This window comes from Aspergillus nomiae, assembly GCF_001204775.2.
Source record: "Aspergillus nomiae NRRL 13137 chromosome Unknown contig00493, whole genome shotgun sequence".
In the NCBI taxonomy this organism is placed as follows: Eukaryota; Fungi; Ascomycota; class Eurotiomycetes; order Eurotiales; family Aspergillaceae; genus Aspergillus; species Aspergillus nomiae.
The window spans coordinates 1-22,977 of NW_015378548.1; the positions used below are offsets into that span (position 1 = coordinate 1).

The 22,977-nt window shown below is 47.6% G+C and overlaps 6 protein-coding genes across 6 annotated transcripts; 2 read left to right on the top strand and 4 right to left on the bottom strand.

The window, feature by feature from the left end:
* Positions 1 to 2: 2 nt before the first annotated feature.
* pan1 (actin cytoskeleton-regulatory complex protein PAN1) lies at positions 3 to 4,316 on the bottom strand (the record flags this gene model as incomplete). The annotated part of the gene is made up of 4 exons (XM_015555634.1): positions 3 to 785; positions 860 to 941; positions 1,004 to 1,534; positions 1,615 to 4,316. Coding segments are annotated over 4 exons (4,098 nt in total), but the record flags the coding sequence as incomplete, so codon positions are not given.
* A 648-nt stretch (positions 4,317 to 4,964) lies between these two features.
* ANOM_010379 (DNA-directed RNA polymerase II core subunit RPB11) lies at positions 4,965 to 5,722 on the bottom strand (the record flags this gene model as incomplete). The annotated part of the gene is made up of 4 exons (XM_015555635.1): positions 4,965 to 5,168; positions 5,267 to 5,376; positions 5,433 to 5,491; positions 5,595 to 5,722. 4 exons carry the CDS (start codon positions 5,720 to 5,722, stop codon positions 4,965 to 4,967), a joined length of 501 nt encoding a protein of 166 aa, XP_015402040.1.
* Positions 5,723 to 7,922: 2,200 nt separating this feature from the next.
* Positions 7,923 to 10,887, bottom strand: ANOM_010380 (uncharacterized protein; the record flags this gene model as incomplete). Its single annotated transcript, XM_015555636.1, has 4 exons — positions 7,923 to 8,705; positions 8,819 to 10,138; positions 10,194 to 10,587; positions 10,649 to 10,887. The coding sequence occupies 4 exons, from the start codon at positions 10,885 to 10,887 to the stop codon at positions 7,923 to 7,925; spliced, it is 2,736 nt and encodes a 911-aa protein (XP_015402036.1).
* A 3,055-nt stretch (positions 10,888 to 13,942) lies between these two features.
* rad7 (DNA repair protein Rad7, protein) lies at positions 13,943 to 16,019 on the bottom strand (the record flags this gene model as incomplete). Its single annotated transcript, XM_015555637.1, has 5 exons — positions 13,943 to 14,955; positions 15,008 to 15,173; positions 15,256 to 15,792; positions 15,864 to 15,891; positions 15,952 to 16,019. 5 exons carry the CDS (start codon positions 16,017 to 16,019, stop codon positions 13,943 to 13,945), a joined length of 1,812 nt encoding a protein of 603 aa, XP_015402035.1.
* Positions 16,020 to 16,523: 504 nt separating this feature from the next.
* On the top strand, positions 16,524 to 20,013 carry ANOM_010382 (DNA repair protein RAD16; the record flags this gene model as incomplete). Its single annotated transcript, XM_015555638.1, has 11 exons — positions 16,524 to 16,575; positions 16,707 to 17,578; positions 17,632 to 17,961; positions 18,016 to 18,124; positions 18,179 to 18,253; positions 18,305 to 18,363; positions 18,414 to 18,634; positions 18,692 to 18,738; positions 18,785 to 18,911; positions 18,965 to 19,717; positions 19,782 to 20,013. The coding sequence occupies 11 exons, from the start codon at positions 16,524 to 16,526 to the stop codon at positions 20,011 to 20,013; spliced, it is 2,877 nt and encodes a 958-aa protein (XP_015402038.1).
* A 1,034-nt stretch (positions 20,014 to 21,047) lies between these two features.
* On the top strand, positions 21,048 to 22,815 carry ANOM_010383 (C2 domain protein; the record flags this gene model as incomplete). Its single annotated transcript, XM_015555639.1, has 2 exons — positions 21,048 to 21,739; positions 21,804 to 22,815. The coding sequence occupies 2 exons, from the start codon at positions 21,048 to 21,050 to the stop codon at positions 22,813 to 22,815; spliced, it is 1,704 nt and encodes a 567-aa protein (XP_015402037.1).
* Positions 22,816 to 22,977: the final 162 nt, after the last annotated feature.

Below are 22,977 nucleotides of genomic sequence, written 5' to 3' on the forward strand. Positions count from 1 at the left end.
GGTGGAGGTGGGGGAGCAGCAGAGGGAATAGACAAAGTTCCATCTGTCTCGGGTGCTGCAGGAGCGGCTACTGGAGTACCTGGCGTAGGAGTAGATGGCTTCGAAGGAGATTTGTCGTCCATAGCACTCAAAGGCCGCGGTGGAGCCATAGTACCGAATAGGATGCTTGCGAGCTGCTTCGCACTTCCACCGCCAGGCCGCCCATCGTCATCATCATCAGATGATGAGTCGAAGTCTGATCCTGCTGCAGACCAATCGTCATCCGTCTCGGGGCGTGCACGGGACACACGTTCTATCGGACCCGCTGTTGTGAATGCAGGCTTCGCGTTCTCTTGCTGCTGTGCAAGCCGATGGAAAGGGTTAGTTGACTGAACGTCGGCCTTGGGGGAAGTTACAGGGACACCAAGAGCGGGTTGTGATGTGGCAACTTGGCTCTCGGTGGGCAGACTGATCTTCTTGAAATAAGGGTTCTTCGATTCAGTCTCTAGAGGGAGGTGGGCTAATCCGGTGCGTTCGCTGGTTGGAGAACTCGTAGCACTGGCCGGTCCGTCCGACTCTGGTCCAGGAACGGGAGGTACTGGAGCCGAGGGGGCAACAGGCACTGCAATGTCGACTCCAGGAAGAATTTGACTCTGCGCAGGGGTGCTATGCTGGGGAGTGATATTCTCTGGACCTTCTTCATCTGAGGAGCTTTCCTCATCTAGGGCTTCCAGCTCCAATTGAAGCTGCCTTTCCCGTTCTTTAGCCATTTCAAGCTCCGCACGTTGAGCAGTAAGCTTGGCTTCCTGTTCTTTTGCTAATCGGTCTGCTTCTTCTTTCCGCCGCTTCGCTTCCTGTTTTTTATTTTGCCTTGCTGCACCTGTTCTTGGAGTGCTTGGAGGCGGGCTTCTTGTGCCTCCCTCTCTCTCTGGAACTCCTCTTCACGTTTCCTAGCATCATCTCTAGAATCCTTTGTCAGCGATTGAAAAAAATTCAAGGCAAAAACTCAACTATAGTCACATACTCAAGGCGTCTCCTCTCCCCTTGTGCCTCTTCTTCTTCGCGGATTGTTTGTGCCCGGGCAGTCTGTTCTACTCTTGCCAATTCTTCTGCAGCCTTTTTAGCCTCCGCCTGTCCCGCGCTGTCAGTACGGCCACGTCTCGAAGGTGGTGCCGGCGGGGGTTTCTTGGACGTCGGTTTAACAGGTTGCGCCATTGAACCACCCTGCTCTTCGGCCAGTCGACGCTGTCTTTCTTGCTCGCGTCTAGTATCTTCTTCTTCCGCTTGCTTCAACCGTTCCTCGCGCTCCTTTTTTTCGCGTTCCTGACGCTGAAGGAGGGTTTCTGCAGTGTTATTGTGAGGCTTGAGACCAGCAGCTGCCATTCGTTCAGCAATGCGCTTCTGCGCACGTTCCCTTGCAGCGGTAACACGATCCTCGTGGGTAGAACCAGGCAATGAGCCCGTGGAGCCAGTGGACCGGGGGGGAGAAGGCCGGGTAGCGGGCGCTTCATCGTATCGTGGACGCTCGCGCTCCTCATGCATGGATCGCGATACCCTAGACCGTTGTTAGTACCATAAGAGGGTATTCGACGTCTTGTTGAACAATGAAACTGGAGTATTTTGGAAGCAACTTACTCCTCTTTCCGAATGTATGCGGTTCGGCTATTACGCTTTAGGTCGTAAATAAAGTCTCGAATCACATCCTCTACCCCCAAAGCATCTTCCCACCGCCGCCTTTCATGCTCACGCGTGGAATTTTCACTCGCATCCTTCAGAGTATCCTCGAGACTTCGAGCAAAGTCTTTTACACTGTCCTCCACATCACGAGTCATGGCATCATTCTTTTCTCTATCTGCCTTAATTTTGGCGCTTTCGACTTCAACTCGTCGAGTTGCGGCACCATCATCATTTTGAGAGGACGGGATCGGCCTACCGGCAAGCTCGGCTGCACGAGCTTGCATTCTAGCGCGAGCACGAGCCTTGATACGATCCGCCTCTGTCACAGCACCTCCTGGACCAGTTCCCACGATATTCGACGCACTATTGGGGTGATCCTTTGCGTCCTTCAGGCGGAAAAGCTCGAGTTTAGCCTCAGCAATATCACGCTCAACCCGTCGAACATCTGAAGCTACTTGAGGAACTTGGTCCTCATAAGATTGCAGCTGACGGCGTAGGGACCTTCGCTCGGCACCGTTGTCAAGGTTGCGGAAGGCCGCATCCGGGTGTGTGTCAATGTCATCCTGAACACGCCGGATTCGATCCATAAGGCTCTCTGCTTCCCGACGATCTCTACGGTCCAGAGCCTCTTCTTCTTCGGCGCGATTCTCGTCCTGAAAGTCGACTGCTTCCAACATGATTTGTGTCTCGCGTATCTTCTTCCTCAGCTGCCCAACGGACAACTCCTCTTCAGATGCTTGCGAAGCAGCAGGTGACGGCGTCCTACCATTGTTTCCAACACGGCGACGGGCGCTAGAACGATACCCAGCAGCAGCTTCGTCATTATTCTTAAACAAAGTGGCGTCTTTGCGGCCCGACCCGGGAGACACTCCACTACCACCACGGAATGAGTGATCTTTGAGATAACTTACACCCGTTTTTTGCGGCTGTAGAAAAGCACCGGACGCTTTTCGACTTTCCGCATCTTGAGAGAGCATCGATTTGATTGTGCCTATCGAGTCATTGAGATTCCTTGTTGATGGTGGCACTAGCTCCGGTGGGAGGCGATTCGGAACCGGATATCCATTCAGCTTCCTGTATATTAGATGCATCGCCACAGCGAATTCATCCATGTTGAGCCGGCCTCTGTTGTGGGGATCCGCCAGTGTCCAGATACGCTCGAGATCTTTACGATCCAGCCCACTTTGCCCCATGATTTCGATAGCAGTATCACCGCCAATGAAGCCCTTATGAAATCCATCCCATGCCCGAAAGAGATCATCATAGATCTTTTTCTCCTCTTTGGTGATCGCCCACGGAATGTGAGCATTTCCGGAAAGACCAGCGGCTGAATATCCACCCTCACGGCCCGGTTGGGGCATTAGTTGCTGTTTAAGGGCTTCTATATTGGGCAATCCAGATGACGGAGCATTGACAAAGCCCCACTGGCCGGGAGCCCCAGTAGGCTGGGCGATCAAACCAGAAACCCCACCGGTTTGTGCGGGACTGAGGTTGGGCCCGAGGCTCGTGGGTATCGGCGGCACCGGGGGACGGGGTCCACTATAGCCTGTAGGCTGGGGATTAGACATCAGTCCTGTTGGTTGAGCTTGTAGAAACTGTTGCTGGGACTGCCCGGGGAAGGCCGTGGCTTGCGGAAGTAGAATTGAGCTTTGGCCAGGAAAAGAAGCCTGAGTAGATTGAATGCCAGTCGGCTGAGTGTGAAATCCCGTTGGCTGCGCTGCGAGCTGCGTGAGAAGCTGAGAATTGGTCGGCTGTTGAGGTTGCGGTTGCTGAGGAGCTGGAGGAGCAGATTTGTTCTCCAGTAACGGCGCATCGAAGTTTGGAACATTCGTGGGGATAGCCGTCTCTGGCTGCGTGTCAGGGACCTGAAAGGAAATGATATCTACCATACTAGAAACTTCATTCTTTATCTTCTCGGGGAGCGCATCTGGCAGATCTCTGCCTGTAATCCGTATGTTGCACAGATACATAGCCAAAGCAAACTCCGGAAAAAACAGTTGGCCCGACTTTGTGGTGTCTGACAAGACCCATATCTTCGACAGATCACTTCCTGGAAGCCTTGACCGCAGAAGTAGGTCTTTGGCCTTTTCTCCACTCATCGTCTGACTCTCTCCGACTGCTGATTTAAACAGCTGTTCGAATTTAGCCTGGTCTTGTGCTGTTATAAACGAGAGTCGGATGCTGGGAATTTTGCTCCCTGGAGTTTTGGGGGGCGGGGGCGGAGCAGCACCAGCGTTATCCCTGAAGGAGTCCGCTATCGCGGATGATGTCTGAGGGGCCAGCCGGACCGGTAAGCCAGTACTCGAAGGGACTTGGAGCTGCGGGACTTGACTTTGCATGGGGTATCCCGTGAACTGGGGCGGCTGAGCGGAGGTCTGGAAGCCAGGTTGCTGCTGCGGTTGTGGAAAACTTGTGAATTGTGGTTGCAACAGCCCTGGCGAGAACCCTGTGGGTTGAGGCTGCAGATGAGAGCCTCCGAATCCAGACAATTGAGAACCATATCCGGTAGGTTGGGGTGCAAGACCTTGATGCTGTTGTTGCTGCTGGGGTGTTTGCTGCCCGTTGGGGGTTTGAGAGTATGAAGGCTGCTGCATGAAAGGTGGTTGTCCCGGGCGAGCGCTGTTGGCGCCGCCCATGAAGGAATTCGACGAAGAGTACATTCCTAACACGGCTCTTGCATTGAATAAGCAATCAAACAATCACATAAGAAAGAAAAAGCGGTAGGCCACAGATTGATAATAAAAGGATAGAGAGACTGAACAAACGAAACAATAGAAGCCGCCAGACAGGTAGCGATGGAAAGTCAGGAGCTGCCAGGTGACGACGGCTGCAGTCAGGGACGCGGAGCGCCTGCGCTAATCCTAATTGGATAGTGGGTCGCGATTAGTACTTAGTAGGTTGGACCAACTCCGCAGTTACCTAAACTAAACCAACATATCAGGAACAAAACAGGTACAGGTGTCTACTAGTACTTAATATCAAGATAACTAATCATTTTACTCTGCCGATCATGCAATAGAGTATCGAGCAAACACAACAGTCCTCGCGGTATGCTGGATCAATTATCGCTGGCGAAAACCACAACTCGCATACCATATCACTATCGTAGATAACATACAAATCCCCAGGAATATGCCAAGAGCTAGCTTCGTTGATTATAGGTGCCAAGAAACAAACACACAGGAATTGAAATAAAATTAAAAAGAAGACAGCAATAGAGAATAGACATAACCGAGCACACGCATAACCAGCTGCGTAAATCCGAAGCAAAGGTTTCAAAACCTGCTCGCTTTAGTTTCGGCAATCACCTAGGCTCCATCTTGTACACTATCCTGTTGCTGCTGAGTGGCTCCCACCATCTTGCGGAGTTCATATTCCTTGGTGAATTCGCGTGACAAGATTCCCAGGTCTCGAACGAGTTCGTGGCACGCAGAAATGACGGCTTCCTTGGGGGTAATCTCACCGTCGGTCTGTACACGGAGTTCGAACTTTGGCACAAGCGGATGAGGAACCTAAAGTTTGCATGTCAGTCATATTCGTCGATTTTCTAAGACAGAGAGACAAGGGGGGGGTAGAGGTCAATGCAACTAGCAGATTACGGAAGTTCTACCTTGTACGCAGCAAAGAGCACGTGGGAGCTTTGGAGAAGGCGGGAGCGAATTAGGTTTCCAAGAGTATGATCTTCCTTATTGAAAGTGAAGATGGCAGAGGATGGGATACCTAAAACCGAACTTGAGTGTCTGCTAGCATATTAGACCTGTAACGGGGATGCGTACGTGTATCAATCTCCATCTCAACCTTGTTCTCGCCATTCGCAAGGACGAATGATTCATAACTATATTCAACCCATGATTAGCCAATTCTCCCAGTAAGGATTCTCAAAATAGACGCGACATCATCTGTAAGCTGGGAATAACGGCATGATAGATATAGCAGACCTGGGTTGCTGGTCATGTGAAACTTTGACAGTAGATTGGCAGCCGTTACGTGGAGAACTGCCGTTCGCATTTATCCAACGTGCGTAGGCCATCTCCTTGGAGAGAATATATTCTTTGCTGGAGCTCATGGTCTCGGGGAGAATAGAGGGGTAGAATGGGGGTGAGAAGGGAACAGGCAGAAAGCCCCCCGGAAAGAGGTGAATGAGAGAAGAATAGCAATGAACACAAGTAGATCAAACACATGCGTTAATGAAGCAGATGCCCTAGATCTACTACCACGAATGATTCAAGCCCTCATGGAACGGTCAAGGACAACTGGTGGATTGAACCCTCTCCTTCCTTTTTCAGCAACCAGGAACTCATTGTTGCCTTATCTATATTGAGAAATAAAAATTCCATGGAAAGCAGTCGATAAATCATACTTTATATGGGTTTTGCAAGCAGCAAGAAGAATGATGATAATAGTAACAACAATAATAGAACTAAGAATAAAAAGAATAGTCAAAGCACTGCTTTCCTTACCGGTCAGGGGCATTCATCTTGAACCAAAAGATTGGACAACCCAGATTAGACGTTGTTTAACCCAGTATAGTTGATATTAGTACAGGGTCGGCGTTTCACAGGACCTGATGGATTCTGTATTTCTCGGTATTTTATGCTTGGATCGTTGCTTTTCTGGGGTCTGGTCGTCTTTTTTCAGGCTGAGATAAATATACCAGTAACAAATTATAGAAAGAAAATGAGCAAGCTGATAATGTCTCCGTAGGGAAATAGAGATAGGTACTCAAAGTGCTCTGGATAAGCCAATAGTATTATATTAAGGATGGAGCTTGACAACACCAGAAATTGGAGGAGAGCAGATAATAATGATGCTCTTGCAGCCCTATGTTTGCTCAGTGATACGGCATTGTCTTATCTCAATCCTTTCACCTGGAGAATCCCGTGATCACACGCACGTGATTCTACACTATCCTTGTTGGGTGGTTTGCATTTGCCGCCCGCAGCGCCTACTAGTATTCTCCGGACTGCTTCTGCTCTAATAATCTAGTCTTGCACACAAGTCATCTGAAAATGAACAGCTCCCCTTAGTATCTGCTTCTATGGTTGATTTTCTAGTGTCTTCACTTGTGATATCTATATTGTCTACTCCAGAATTGGAGTTCTGATGCAGGATATGATGCTAACCCCCCAAGAAGCCATTGGTGCAAAAATGTTCTTAAGGCGACACTCTTCCAAATCCCACCGGTGTGGGCTTCCTCAACTGGGGCGCAAATATTAAGCCACTACGTACTAGTAGTATCTACAGCTGTAGTTGAGAGATCCAAGGCACAGTCCAATAACTTGGCTCCGAAAGTACTCCGTACTCTGGAGTAAAGCAAGCGCACGCTCCAACCTCGTCCCAGATAAAGATTTGGGGTCAGGCCGATATTGTATCTGAAAATGAAACTATTGCTGCTACTGCGGTTGTCGAGGCTACCCTGATAGTTTGGCCGCCCAGGGCTCGTATGCAGGTCGTCACTGTCTAGCTCGATCAGCCTCAGCGTTTGCACGTGATATATATACGCACATACATATATATATTTTACAATTTCCACCGAGTCACATCACCATCATCGCACCGGGCGTGATTGCCAATGACTTAGGAATGATAGCCTCGTTCTGGGGTCTGCTTAGACTGTCATTGGTATTTCTTGGCTTTCCCCAAAGCAAACATCACACGTTGCTCCTAGAAGATCTTAAGTGCATCCAGTAGTGGTAACACTATTCGACTCAGCGTATATGACAGAGTAAGGACTATGGCAGGCTGGCCCATTCAATAGTTAGGCGAGGTATAATAAATATGAGCTATGCGACGTTTTTCTTGGGTTGGGGGAGAGGCATGAGCAATGAGTGGAATGAAGCATGGTACCCCCGAGGGGCTCGAGAAGAGGCTCAAAATGGACCCTGGGCAGGAGTATCATGACAATAAGCTCGGGTTGGTTAATCGTAGTGTCATTAAGACGTTATCTGTATAGTATGTCTTATAGAGTACCTACTAAATAGTTGGAGGTACAGGCGCTGAAAGAGAGAGAACAGACTTGAGAAAGTATGGGAAGAAAGAAAGTTATCCGTCAAACGCCAACCACCTATAACATCCTGCGTTTCTCCCAGTATAAGGGGGCGGCAAAAAGGAAAGAAAAGAAAGAAAGAAAAACGAAAATTCTTGGGACGTATAACACCTTCATGAATACTACATTAGTTAGAAGGTGGGATGATTAGTGAAGCGCAAGGGTGTGCGACAAAAATATACTCGCGACATGACCGGCAAGGATGTATCTACTGATTCTGTCAATGTACCGCATTTAACAGGTCTCCAAAACTCGACGTCTCTTTCTTCATCTTCCAATTGTTGCGCTTTTTCTCACGTTTCTTCATCATTTCTGCCCAGCCTTCATCGTCATCATCATCTGGGCCTGCGCCATGACCCGTTGTGCTAGTGATCGCTGATTTATCGCCACTCGGGATTTGATCAGTAGGTCTGGTTTGAAGTGATCTATCTGAAGGTATAGAGAGCGTCGACTTTTGGTTCTCATCATTCCATGATTTTGACATAAAGGGGAAAGCAGCTGGTCCGGGCTCTGGCTGTAACATTGACACAGGCCTATACCGAGGCGCCAGTCCAACATTGCTGCGTTCTGATGGAGCAATGGATGGAGCATAGCCTTGCCCTGCTGGCGTGCTTGGTCGGTTACCTGCCACATTATATGGCGTGGCTGGGCTATTAAGACGAGAAGAAACGTTAGGATCAAGCATACTCAGTGTCCTTTGATCGTTCCGGTAAGCAGCAGGAGCATTGTTGACTCCTCCAGCTGAGGGCATTGAGGATGGTCTCATATTCGCGTTAGCCGCCAGTATGGGCGAGGGGCCTGGCGGTGGCGCTAATTGCTGAGGTGGAACCTGTCCACTCTGCATCTGGATCATCTGCTGCATCCACTGCATCTGCATCTGCATCATACTTGACATTTGCTGAGACAACTGTATCTGTGCTTGCTCTGTAGCAGATATCCCTGATGGGGGCCCAGCGAGCTCGGAGGATTCATGCTCATCATCGTATAGGGCCTGGGAATGCCACTAGGTGGGGTGGGTACTGTCGACGGTCCACCTTGATACTCATACATAGCTTGTGTGTTGGGGCTACCTCTTCTCATTGCTCTTGCTCTTTCCTCAGTGGCGATTACCCCTACCAATCCCCCAGGAGGCAATGCAGGCGAGGGTCCTGCGGCAGCTGCTGGGCCTCCATAAACTGAAGAACCACCCCCGAAGGCCAAAGATTCCCTATTAGAAGGATTGACTAGACTCGCCCCAAAGTATGGGTCCCGTGGAAGATTTCTGGCGAAAACAGGGAGACTAGAACGATTACCGGGTTCATGATCGGCAATGGAGCTCGAGGATGATATATAAGGCTGATGAAATGAGGCTCGGAGATTGGGGATTGAGTTCGAAGGGACAAGGCGGCTAGGAGGACGATTCCTATTGGGAAAACCATGTGCTGCCAGGATCCCCAGGGGGATTTCCTCGTCTTCATCACCCTCACTGCTCTTTCCACTGCCCGATCTATGACCTGAATTCAACGGTGTGATAGTTAGGTTCGGCGTACTGTTGTTAGCCCGGTCAACCTCTGAGCGAAGCGCTGGCGCTGGGGACTCTTGGCCGGTCACCTTCATCATCTGCTGTCGGTACACCGAAAGATGGGCCTCCTGCTTCCGTCGCTGCCTTTCTACTTCGCGATTCTTCTCTGCCTCATCCTCTTCGTCAAACTCGCTCTCTGCAGAGTCTTCACTCTTAGACGCATCGCTGTTGGATCTTCTCAACTCCTGCTGTTGTCTGTAATGTTCGAATTGTGAAGGTGTCATCACTTTGTTCGACGATGCTGCTGGTGCTGGTTGCCTCTCCTCGTACTGCGCAGCCAATCTTGCATGTGCTGCTATAGAAGGATCGGGGTGGTCCTCGGCCACACCGAGCGATTTGTGTGAGACCATTGGATTAGCGTCTGAACGGCCTGAACCATCCGCAGTACTTGCATAGTTGTTGCTGAAGAGGGGAGTGTCATGCTCCGCATCGGAATCCTCATGTTCAGTAGTCAACAACACCTGCGAGCTTCTTTTATTAGTATATAGAGACTCTATGATCAACTTGGCATCTTCATCTTCAACGGGCGTAGAGGCTCGCTTGCTAGTATAATGAACACTCCTTCTCAAGCCTTTATCGGGTATAGCCTGAGGTTGTTCCAGTGAACGATGAGTTGTGGTCCTCGGCATTACGCCCGACAAGGGCAAGGATCTCCGACGGTCCTCTGGTGACACAGGATGGGAATTCAGTGTTTGTTGTGATGCTGAAGTGCGGTCCTGAGGTGAATCGCCCGCCATTAGAAGCCCTTCCCCCGAGTGTCGGCTATCCCAGGAGTAGGGCGAGGGCTCGATTTCCTTCGATCGGTCCGTATTGATAGGAGTGGGACGCGGTGACTTTGCCTGCTTGCGACCTACCAGGTCTGAAGACGGGGAAAACTGCCGTTGGGGGGTTAATAACAACATACTGCATAGTCTCAGTTACGTATCATACCATATCTTCTGACCTTTCTCGAGAAGCCTCCCCTTTCCCAACTTCATCGAACATGTTGTGGAACTCGTCTTCTCCTTGACCAATCTGCAGGTCTGTGTCCAGCAGTTTCGGAGGTGTCGCTGTGCTGGTCGTGCTGGCTGTCATTGCCCGACTTCTAGAGGGACCTGGGGTGGAGGGCTGAGGAGGAGGCGTCGGTGCTGAAGCCTTGGAAAATCTGCCACCAAAAGAGAATGTTCGACCAGCTGCGCGCAATGCACCAGAAATGGGCGGAATCGGTATATCGTACAGGTTTCGGGAGTGCGATGCTGGAGTATCAGATGGATTAGGGCCATCCGTTAAACGGTGCGTTGCCGAGTGAATTCTTGCCGACTTTGGACGGTCATGCAAGCCTCCACTATCATTGTTCTCGTCAGCCATCTCTTTGAAATACCTGCAGGATTGGATGGAGAGCATACGGGCTTCTCTGGCTTGGGCTATCAACCTCCGCGAAGATGTTGTCCGAATCTTCGGCTGGTGGGTAAAACCGTTGTCCGTCACTTAGTCGTTTGGCTAAGAGATTGCCCTCGCTATAGGATTTTTTATCAACAGAAGGGCGTTCAAACACTCGGAAAGATTGTGGAGGATTCTCTCCCTCTTCCAAGGCATTTCCTGACGATTTTCGCCGAGCAAAACCTTTAGGAAGTTTGATTGGCATCTGTGCTCTGGCCGAAGGTCGCGACCACTAGCGAAGTCGGAACCACTTTCAGAAATAGAATTAGCGAGCAGCACCAGCTCGGGATCCTCGTCGGAAAATGTATGGCGGGAAAAAAATATAATCATAAAATGTTCTGTGTCAGTAGCGCTACTTGCTTCCCATTAACAGGGCCGCGGTGGAGGATTGTTTCTGTTTGGGCTGATTCTGGGCCTTTGCCAAAACTCTCGGATTCCGATCTTGGTGGGGCTTAGTCGAAAGAACGCCGAGGAATGAAATGACAGACAGCCAAAAGCAATGTGAAGGACAGTTAGTGGCTGTGGTGTCGAGATATTAAGGGGCCTTAGAAGAATGCTAAGAGAATGAGCGGAGTGGTCAGATGGGAAGTTTCTGGCACAACTGTCCATAGGCAATCAACGCTTGCTAAGACAGGACCCTCACATACCACCAGCGGGGCTTAAGAATGATTATTATTAGTATACGGAGTGACGAATATTTTCTGTGTGGGCTTAAAAAAAAAGAAATAATGATAATAATAAAGTAATAAGGCAAGATACAAGGTCGTTGCCGAAAGTGGGCAACGGAAGGCACGAAAAGGGTACCAAAATTGGGGACAAAGAGAAAAATGGTTAATAGGGGAGGGTAGAAGAAAAAAGAAGAGGGAGAGGGAGAGCTATCAACAAGAAAATAAGACTAATAACAAAAAATACTGTAATATAAGTTGTATGCACTGAAGAGCTGGATAGATAGTTGAGCAAAAAGCTCTCGCTTTCCAGGCCCAAAAAGTGAACACACCCATTAGGGGATGTGGAGTTGTGGAGCTGAGCGCTAGTCTCGTCACCAAATATAGCAAAAAGGTGTGACCTCAGCTCCCTCGGAGTAGACAAGAACAATGACTAGGAGAGGACTGTATCTAATCTAGAATATCGAACAAAAAGAAAACTTGGTGGGAAAACGTAATGAACCGGCGAAGAAGGATTGCTAAAGAAAGAATGGGGATTGGCAACACCTGCTACTGACTCTGTACAGTAAAAGAAGGAAAACAACATTGGAAACCTACTCCGGAGTAAGTACAGAGTATACTTTTCCACAGCCAGCCTCCATTCAGGCGGTTGGGGCACTGGCCTCAGGAGAACAAGGGATTATTGACCGAATCAGAGCCAGTACCACTTGGCATGTTCTATAGAGCCACTCAAACTGAGACTTTCTCTTCGTCAATAAATCTCCCATGTGGATATGGTGGCCCTTGACTAGCGCTTCATAGTGCTTCCATACTCCTATCACTCTGTGCTACCCCTTCCAACAATACAAAACGTATGATCGTTTATTTAATTTTGGTCTTCTTTCACTCGATAGTAGATATCTCAATAAGCGATCTTTGTATTTCCGGCTATTTAAGGTTATGCCAACGTCCAACTTGGCTTCATGGATTTCGAGGTCTTTTCTAGCTCAGTTACGCGGTCGGCCTTGTTCTGTAAGGATCTTAGTCCTTTTTTGTTCATTTCTTATGAAGCATTGGCGCTGTTGTATTTCTGCTGCTTTGTAATAACTTTTTCTTGAGTTGGCATCACTTATTCCTTGCTAAAGAAATTGAGTGTAATGTATCAAACAAAATACGGAACAGAGCAAAAGAGAATCCATCTCTATAAATTGCAGCTCCATCGTTTAAACTGTTAGGACCTTCTGATATGGCCGTATCCACCATATGCTGTTGAAGAAAGGGAGCCGGAAGAGAGGATAAGAAAGTTGATTTGGAAGCGCAAAAATGAGGAACTAGGAGTCTAGTACGCTGTACGGAGTACACACTTGACCTTTTCAGGGGCAAGCTGAGCCGCTGTGAAGCCCGATGTGGCAAAATTTAACATACCTGGACCAGCAGAAAACTTGTTAGCTGGCTCTCGTATTTTGCTCTTTTATTTATTTAATTTTCATTTTTTCCCCATTTCTTTTTTCTCTCTTTGGTTTTCTTTTTTCAAAAAATATATTCACCTAATTTAGAGTGTATCAAAAGCATGAAACCAGATTTGGACTGGTATGAAGTATAGGAATGTTTCACACTCTACCCAGGATTTTTGAAGACTTGGTTTTATTTGTAGCTATTTTACATGTCATTTGTTTATTTAGGTGACTAGGGAAGAGAATCCTAGGGGTGGGAGTCGAGAAAAGAGAGAAGGGAAAAAAGGGGGGCGTTGGTAACTTTCCGTGGTTCACTACGGAGTAGTGCTCGACATTTTACTGTATTGACTGGCCCATATACAATTGAGATTCCAAACTATGCTCTGTACGGAGTAGTCACCGTATTACACGCGAACTACGGAGTACGAGGTGATCATCGTTGATTATACTCCGTATTCTGTCTCTTGTATCCTTCACGCACAGAATAAGTAGCAAATCTGCAGCCGACAATTGCATCGTTTTTTACTGTGTAAAAAAATCTACCTTTCCCTTTTGATTCAAAGTGGATGGTGACCAGGATCACCTATCATTGTTGCACTTCAAGGCTCCACTTGAGTAACATGATCTATCTCAAAGAGCTATTAAACGGCAGATGTATGTACTTGTAGACCCAGTCATTCGATGAGTCCCTTATGCCTTACTATGGATGTAGGCTCACGATCATGTCCTAACGTTAGGACAACGCGGGTCGCTGTCATCGTATTGACACCTACTCACCGCTATGCATTGTGCTATTCTCTACCATGCGTGAAGTAACTACGTTGCTCTCTTCAATTTCGTTTCGGATCATGACGCTCCAGAAATGCACTGTATTTGTGTGGGGCATATTACAGTACGTACGGGCAAAAGGAAAGCCTACAACCTACGCTGTCGTCGAATTCGTACTATAATCGATTCATTGTCAATTAGTCACATTGTAGGCATAAGAGTTAAATAGTGTAGACACTGGGAACGAAATCAACCAAAGAAAGAAGAACGAGGAAAACGAAGCCATTTCCCAGTTCCTGTGGACGGACTCACTACGTAACACCGTCCCGGCCGGTCTATCACAACATTACGACCCTTGGAAGAAATTGACGGTTCTCATGCTAAGCTTCATAGGTTAGGACTTGCCTTCGACAACGATTGTGTCTTGTGCTTTAAGCCCTCCAACCAACGCAACACCGACGGGGATCCGGACATCTCTCACATTAAAGCACGCGAAAGCGACCAGCTTCTTGATTGCTGGGCAGCATTGTAATATTCGACCTACGAGGTAATCGTCCATGACGGTATGGAAGGAGATATCCAATTCCTTCAGGTTGGGGTAGACTTTGCTATCCGAAAATATTTTCTCGAAGGCAGCACGCGATACATGGCGACAGGATGATATATTCAAGTTCCGTATTGCTGGACCTGAGTGATCCATAAGGGCAATAAGGCCTTCAGAGGCAAGCCCAATTGCATCCCTAGGGCCATCCGGATTTGAGTTATCCACATCTCGTGTAGAGGATAAATCAACGTATTCCAGTGGAGGGTTTGGCCACTCAGTGAACAGTTTCGCGAAGCCTTCGTCGGTGCACACAACGTTGCCTGACAAACGAAGTTTTGAAAGGGCTCGGCATTTATTATGGATGGTCTCCAGAACGCAATTGTCCGCATTAGAAAAGCCCTCTAAAGATAGTGTATGTAACCTTTGGCCGACCGTAGAGACCAACTTTATAAGACTGTCATTTGGTGTCTCTTGAACAAGGTCTAGAGACAAATGCTCTAAAGATGTCAAGGACGAGAGAGCTTGCAAGGAGATATGGCCAACTTTCCAGCATTGCTTCAACTTCAGGCGACGAAGTTCAGTGCAGTTTCTACACATCGCTTCAACGGTCTCATCGTCAAGGGAAGAATCAATGTTGGACAGCTTTAGCGATTCTAATTGGGGACCCAGTTTTTCGAACAGGCGTCGCCAATATGAGTCTGAAACCAGGTTGGCAGCATCCAGCTGCAAATATTTCAACCTCAGATCACGCCCCAATAAATATTCGACGACTGTGTCTTTCATTTGACCAGCAAAACGAAGGTTGACATTCGTAAGGGTAGGCATGAAGGCAAATATCTTCTGGAAATCGTCTGTCTCTAGTTCTAGAATGCGGTCAGGTAAAGGCCATACATCGATTTATAACTATGAACATACTAGCGGAGTCATAAATGTTAATCGAGTCCAGATCAGGTCGCAGAAACAGATTGAGGGTCCTCGATGTCAAGACACGTCTCTTGGATAGAATCTGGCTAAGGCGATGTAGTAGTGGGGAAGGCAAGTCCCCGAATTCTTCGATATCGTTGATATTATCGGCAATTTTCTGATAAGTGACGTCAGTATTCAGAGAATGGCTGTAGTTGGTAATGGTTATATAGTGTGTGTGTGAGCGCATGTACACATACCTTTATGCACATTTCAGCCAAGCTCAACGCACCTTGTTGGGCTATACCGTCAAGTAGATTGCTCTGATTCTGACGGCGTCCAGTCCTTGGTCCACATTTCTTAGCCTTAGGTCTTTTCCCATCATCTTCTAGACTCCTGGAGCACTTCGCACATAGGAGCCCCCCATTGGGGCCTGTTTTGCTATATGGTGTAACTGTGAATCGTTTACTGCAAATTTCACAATTTTCTAATTGGCCTGGCATGGGTCGAGATCTCTGGTACATGATCTCTCTTGCAATGAGATTATCGTCATCATCTGGCTCCCCTGTTCGTCGAGCTTTGCGACGTGCGAACTCTTTGCTCTGTTTGGTTTTTGCTAAACTAGCGGCTTCTTTTCGCTTTCGCTTCTTTTGCTGCTCCGGGGATTCATCGAAGCTCTGCTCAGTTTCGTCATTCTCTGCGGGGACTGAAGGTTCTTCACTGGCAGCTTGATCTTCAGTTTCCTCTAAACGTCTTCGGTAGTCTTCACGAATTTGAGCAGCGGATATATTGTTCGACTAAGACAAAACCATTCGTCAGCGATGACACCAAAGATAGACGAATAATTGGCAGCGTAGCAGCCACTCACAGCTAAGAAATCAGTAAGGGCAGAGTGTCTATCATTGTCTTATTAGCTTTATAGCACAATAGGACGCATCCTGTAGGATATTACATACGGGCCTCTTATTTGGTTTCTAGTTTGTCTTCTATTTGCCCTTTGACCAGTCAGTGAATAAATCGTCATCTTTGCGGATATTTCACCTACATTTTGCGGGGAAGCTTTCAAGAGAGTCGAGGTTGAAGATAAGAGCTTCCTTGGACCGGAGAGGGTCAAAAGAGGTAATATGAAGTCACAGGACCCGTGGTGATTTCGCGTTCCACCTTACGCGAGGGCGCTTATCGTGTTTAGGAAGGATGACTTGCAGAGGCACCGTCCACAAAACATGAAGGAAAATTGTACTATTTATGCTTTCAGGAAAGTAAACTGATGTTATGACTCAGTGGTGAAAAGTTTTTATTCTGCCCATTCACGTATCCATCCATATTTCCTGTCCCCCTTGCCGATACCCGTAGCTGCAGCCTAGGCTCAGGTACCATATGCAACAACCAGATTTGCCACTTGCAGGCTTTTGCCTAAAACACGATAGCACTTACAGTTAGATTAAGCTCAATTTTGTTTTACCTTTTTTTTCTTCTTCATCCTCCCCAATCAGCATACGGGATAAAGGGGTTTTATCCAAAGGCCAATATGGGGAAGGAGACAACAATAAAGGTAGGACCTCAGACGGCCTCAAGCACAGGTAAGTGTGCTGATTCTTTGGATTGTCATATATCCCAACTGCATCAGTTTTCAATCACGAAGAAAGACAAAAGACTAAGAAACGAGCTAAGAATGAAATCCGTTGCTAATCTGATTAAAAAACTCATCCAGACAACTCTGCACCGCCCCGGCGCACTTCTTCGAGGCTGGCACGCTCCTCTGTCTCTGACGCTAGGAAAAGCGACACTACAGTTACGGAGGAAGAATGTGGGTTGCATAATCCGAGTACTCTCAGATCGTTTCGCAGCAGCAGGCTGGCAGCCGTTGAAGTCGCTATTCCATTGAAAAAACAGTCGCCTACCTGCTCTACTTCATCCTCTGACTTGGTTGAGGATATATCTGGGGATGGTATAAATGCGTACAGTACTCCATCAAGTAGTGTGGCAGTTACTCCTGCCGAGATGAACATGACCAAACCAAGGAAAAGAGTTAGTGCTTCCGCTCGCGCTCGAGAACTACGTTCGAGTATAAAGTCCCTCAACACGCAAAAGGGGTCCAAAAGAGATTTTGCAACTATAACCTCAGACGACCCTACTGCTGAAAGCTCAGATACAGCCTTGGCTCAGGCTCTTCAGCTTCGAGAGTATCAGGACTCCTCTTCGAAACGACGCAAGGCTCGAGGTGGGGTTAGGCTTGCAGTAGAGGACTCTACGGGCAACGATAGTGTTTTGATGGGATTAAGTTACGACGAAGAGAATGGCACTGTGGATATCAGAAAGCGGCGTCCTACGCGCAAGACGAGGAACTCCGTCCAGAGTGTGGTATCAGATAGCGAAAGTAGCATCATCATGGAAGATGAGTCTGGGGATGAACAGGAATATTGCTCTGGAAGTGACTCTATGTCAGATGTGGATGATGATTCTGTCAGTCAAAGAACCAGGAACTCGGCTGGTTCAAGAGCTGGCGCACGAACGCGGGCACGGGCTTCGATGGTTTCCTTACCCACTGAACCGCTAGTTAGACGGCCAGGGATGTCCTATCGTGTAAGTCTTATATATATATGACCTCCTAGAATGCACTCTAAACACAGCTTTAGGCATTGAAAGAGCGAAAAAAACTCGAGAGGCAACATCCATATATAATGAAAATGTGGGATGAACTACGAAACAGTCCCCCTATTATCCCAGTCGCAGCAGAACAACCCCCTGGCATATCGAGAAATCTCAAGTTATTCCAGTTAGAAGGTCTGAATTGGATGATGCGGCAAGAGAGGTCCCAGTATAAGGGCGGTTTACTAGGCGATGAGATGGGCATGGGAAAGACGATCCAGGCGGTTTCCCTTCTTATGTCTGATTATCCTGTCGGGCAGCCATCCCTCGTCGTCGTTCCCCCTGTTGCTCTAATGCAATGGCAATCTGAGATTAAGGTTTGTCTTGTCTTAACATAAGTTCGCGTAAGAAATGATCTCACCTTTCTCTAGGAGTACACGAACGGTCAATTAAAGGTTCTCATATACCACAACTCGAATTCCAAAGTCAAGTCGCTCTCAGAAAACGACCTTCTGGCATACGACGTGATTATGATCTCATGTGTGTTTTAGCCCCATAAACAGAATACTGCTTTATCTCTAACGCCCGGGCTAGATTCGGGCCTTGAGTCAGTACACCGAAAAGAATGGAAGGGGTGGAACCGCAGCGATGGGATTGTGAAGGAAGACAGTAAGTATCGATGTCCTTAATGCAATCTTTTGGCCTGCTGACATATAACAGGTATTATCCACTCTATTCACTATCATCGTCTTATTCTAGATGAAGCTCATAGTATCAAGGTACACCCAATCTCATTATAGAGATTAATGCAACGGGCTGACATTTCTAGCAACGCACTACGAGTGTCGCCCGTGCGTGTTTTGCGCTCAAAGCCAAATACAAGTGGTGCCTCTCTGGTACCCCTGTTCAAAACCGAATCGGGGAGTTCTTTTCTCTCCTGCGCTTCTTAGAAATTCGCCCCTTCGCTTGTTATTTTTGCAAACAGTGCAAGTGTCAGGAACTCCATTGGTCGCAAGATGCGGGGAAACGTTGTACCCATTGTAAACACAGGTATAATGCATACGAGTATCATCTGTTTGTCCTTATCAATACTAACGGCCATTGCAGTGGATTTAGCCATGTCTCAATCTTTAACCAGGAAATTCTAAACCCTAGTAAGTGTTTTACAGTAACGTGCGAATCCGCTCTAACTAGGTTTAGTCACAGAGAGAAACAATCCGGAAGCTCGAAAGGAAGCATTGTCTAAGCTACGTTTAATCACTGATAGAATAATGCTAAGACGCATTAAGCGAGATCACACGGCTTCGATGGAGCTTCCACCGAAGCGGTTAGTATACTCGGGCATCTTCATATTGAAGCCATTGCGCTGACAACTTACAGTGTTGTTCTGCACAATGAATTTTTCGGGGAGATCGAACGCGATTTTTCCAGAAGCATCATGACTAACTCAACGCGACAGTTTGATACATATGTGAGCCGTGGTGTAATGCTGAATAACTATGCCAATATCTTTGGACTTATTATGCAGATGCGGCAAGTTGCGAACCACCCAGACCTGATATTGAAAAAGCACGCCGAGAGTGGCCAGAACATCCTTGTCTGCAGTATTTGTGATGAACCGGCGGAGGAGGCAATTCGGTCTCGCTGCCGTCATGAATTCTGTCGCCGATGTGCCAAGGACTATGTGCAATCGTTTGATGCAGGCTCAGTTGTCGATTGCCCTAGGTGTCATATTCCACTCTCAGTTGATTTTGAACAGCCGGATATAGAACAGGAAGAAGAGCATATCAAGAAAAACTCCATAATAAATCGAATTCGGATGGAAAATTGGACATCGTCAACGAAGATCGAGATGCTCGTCTATGAGCTTTTCAAACTGAGAAGCAAGAAGCAAACGCACAAATCCATCGTCTTCTCCCAGTTTACTTCAATGCTACAGCTTGTTGAATGGCGCCTACGACGGGCTGGATTTAACACCGTCATGCTTGATGGAACTATGACGCCTGCACAGCGGCAGAAGTCAATTGATTTTTTCATGAACAATGTAGATGTCGAGGTATTTCTTGTGTCCCTCAAAGCCGGGGGCGTGGCCTTGAACCTCACCGAGGCATCAAGAGTTTTCATTGTTGATCCGTAGGTTTCCCCTGAAGTAGTCATTTGATGCGTTTTTATATACCTCACTTACACTGTTTGTTAGATGGTGGAACCCGGCCGCTGAGTGGCAAAGCGCTGACCGATGCCACCGGATTGGTCAACGTCGGCCTTGTGTTATTACACGGCTGTGCATTGAGGATTCAGTTGAATCTCGAATTGTGTTACTACAAGAAAAGAAGGCCAATTTGATCAATGGGACCATTAACAAAGATCAAGGGGAGGCCTTGGAGAAGCTCACCCCAGAGGATATGCAATTCTTATTTCGGGGCTCTTGATAATACTTCCACGGCGTCCATGCCTATCTATTTGTGTGCTTTATGGAACAAGCAAACTCTAAAGCCGGTCAAAGGACTTCCAACAGGTATTTCGAGAGTTCAACATGCCACTTAGAGAAGCCTTGAACTTTTTAGAGCATTGAGAAGCTTTATAAGTAGATCGTTGTGACCGTTACTTTCACATTAAATTGCTGTTTCTTACTTTCTTTCCTTTTCTTTGTTTTTACCCCCTTAGATTTAAGGCCAAAGAGACAATCGGGCAGTGCATCCATTACTTCAGAAGTATTTTGGCAGAAGACCGATTATGACACCTCATATGCTAGATCAGTATGCAGATAATACCGGATCCATTCAGCCCTATCGGTGATGTCACTTCCTTACTCCGGAGTTCTATTTGAAACCCCATACTCAATCCAGAAAGAACCCCTCCACCCCCTGGGTGACATTCCTAGAATACTAGTAGTAGATAGTAGTTATACTACCTGCATACATGTCCTTATAATCTCCTTCTCCGAGTGAACAGTGTTGAACCCAGAAATAGACCCTGACTCCTTAATTCTTGGCGTGCCCCCTAAAAGGTTGAGATCGGCCCCAAAAGCTTAGCGATTCCTGAACCCTGAACCGAAGAGCCGTGGAATGGGGGAGACTGTGTGAAGTGGCGATAAGTCAAACTATTCCCTTGACGATATTGATTTTCCAGGTGTCAATGGAGAATAGCGTGCCAGTGTGGTCTTTCTTCTTTTTTACGTTTGCTAAACTACCTACTGGCTTTCAAATCTTTGCATCTGCGCAGTGACGCAGTCCCGCAGTTCCCGCAGATTCATCCGAACCCTGTCGGGTAGGCAGCAACAATACCTGCTCCGTAATCTAGACCACAACTGGTCCTGTTCGCCTGGCCTTAAAAGGGAGAGGGTAAGAAAAAAAACCGGAAATGCAAGACACACTACCGCAAAAGCGGCCATGACATTCGGTTGACAAAATTCGCACCCAGGCCTGTTGACAAAACGAAGCAATTACAGAACCGAGCAGCGGCTATGAAGGGTACTCTAACCGGCGATTCTACGGAACAAAAACCTGCCGGTGGATTCGACAGCACTCCGTTTCCCCATGCGCCACCAGGCTACACCCTGAAATTCACTTTTCATCGGGGGATCAACCTTCCCTGTGCTGATTTCGGAAGCTTCTCCTCTGACCCATACATAGTAGCCCAGCTAAATATCGATATTCCCAAACGACATAAGCAGGATAACAATCTGACGTTCCGGACACCAACAATACGCAAAAATCGAGACCCCGTGTGGGAGAATGAATGGATCGTTGCGAATGTGCCCGCATCAGGGTTCCAGCTCAAATGCACTGTTTATGATGAGGACGCGGCAGATCACGATGATAAGCTAGGGAATGCATATGTTGAAGTTGACTCTATTTCGGGCCACTGGAATGGTATCAAGGAGCAGTCATTCAAGGTCAAGAAGCGCACAGGCAGCAAGCGGGTTTATTTATTTGGAAACATTGCCGCTCTTGCCTCCGGGCGCCTAGACGTCGGATCGCATCTTGTCATCAGCGTGGAGTTTTTAGGAAAGACTCCGAGTGAGGAAGGGGGCCAGGTCTATACTGTAGGACCAAACTACTGGTTTAAGCATTTTTCTCCTCTTATTGGACGATTGGCCGGCACCAAGGACGAAGTTCAAAGTCAGAATGGTAAAAAGACAATTACTCGTTACAAGTACGCTGCCCCGCTACCCCTTGCTAAGTAAAAAACAATGGCTTATTACAGAGCATCGGTATAGTTTTCAAGCGATTCAAATACAGCTCAAGGGTCCTGTGCCTGCGGAGCTTTACCATCGCTACGTGGAGTTCAAACCGTTCGTAGCGGGAATGTTCACATCACAGAGTCTTCGAGGCCGTATCCTCAACCGAGCTCTACATCATCAGCATCAGCGAATTTATAATTTTGACAGGTCCACCCTCCATGGCCAATCCGAGTCGCCATGCACCGAACTTACCCAAAAGTTTCTAGAATTTACCCACTATGCTCAGGGGGGGAGAATATTTACATATGTTCTCACCCTCGATGGGCAATTTCGCTTTACCGAAACGGGGAAAGAGTTTGGAATTGATTTGCTGAGCAAGCATACGATGCACAGCAATGTTTCAATATACATCGCTTACTCTGGCGAGTTTTTTCTCCGTCGACGAAAGCATCACTCTCGGCATATCTCTCAAATGTCCCAGCCCTCAGATACCGAAATTCCCGTGGAAGAACCTCTACAGGATCAAGAGATATCAACCAATCCCGCAGACTATGAGCTTTTCATTGACAATGATAGCGGAACATATCGCCCGAATGGTCAGAAACTTCCTCTTTTGAAAAAATTCATTTCAGAAAGCTTTGTCGGTCTCCATATCACCACACTGGACTGTACAGAAGATGCGGAAAGAATGGCAGACTTAAAGGGTGAGCAGAGAGAGTTCAAGGACAAGGAAGGTGGTCAGATGACTTTCCTCCAACAAAGCAGCGCGTCGTCACTTTCCATATCGAGCTCAGACGAGGAAGAACTTGATGAACGCAGTGGTGGCGTATCGAAGAAGCGAGGCGAGTTTGCCCAAAAGGTGCACGACATGCGTGATGTTAAAGGACAGGTCATGAAGTGGGCACAAGCGGAGCACAAAACTACAGGTGTTCCCGCACACGGCGAGGAGATCGGGCCAGTGTCTACTCCAGGGCATCGACCATCAAAAATCACACAAGAGGGTACTGCTCTTGACAGGCAACCGGACAATAGCTCTACTAGGTTGTGATCCAGATTTTCCCCTGTCTCTTAATACTGGGCTTGGAGGGACCCCCTCTATATTTTGACTCCATTTCTCATTCGGTACCTTATGAGCTCATATTTTTTACAACCTTGGTATATTCTTCCTAGTGACCATTTCTTCCCTTCTTTATTTCCCCATTGAGTGACC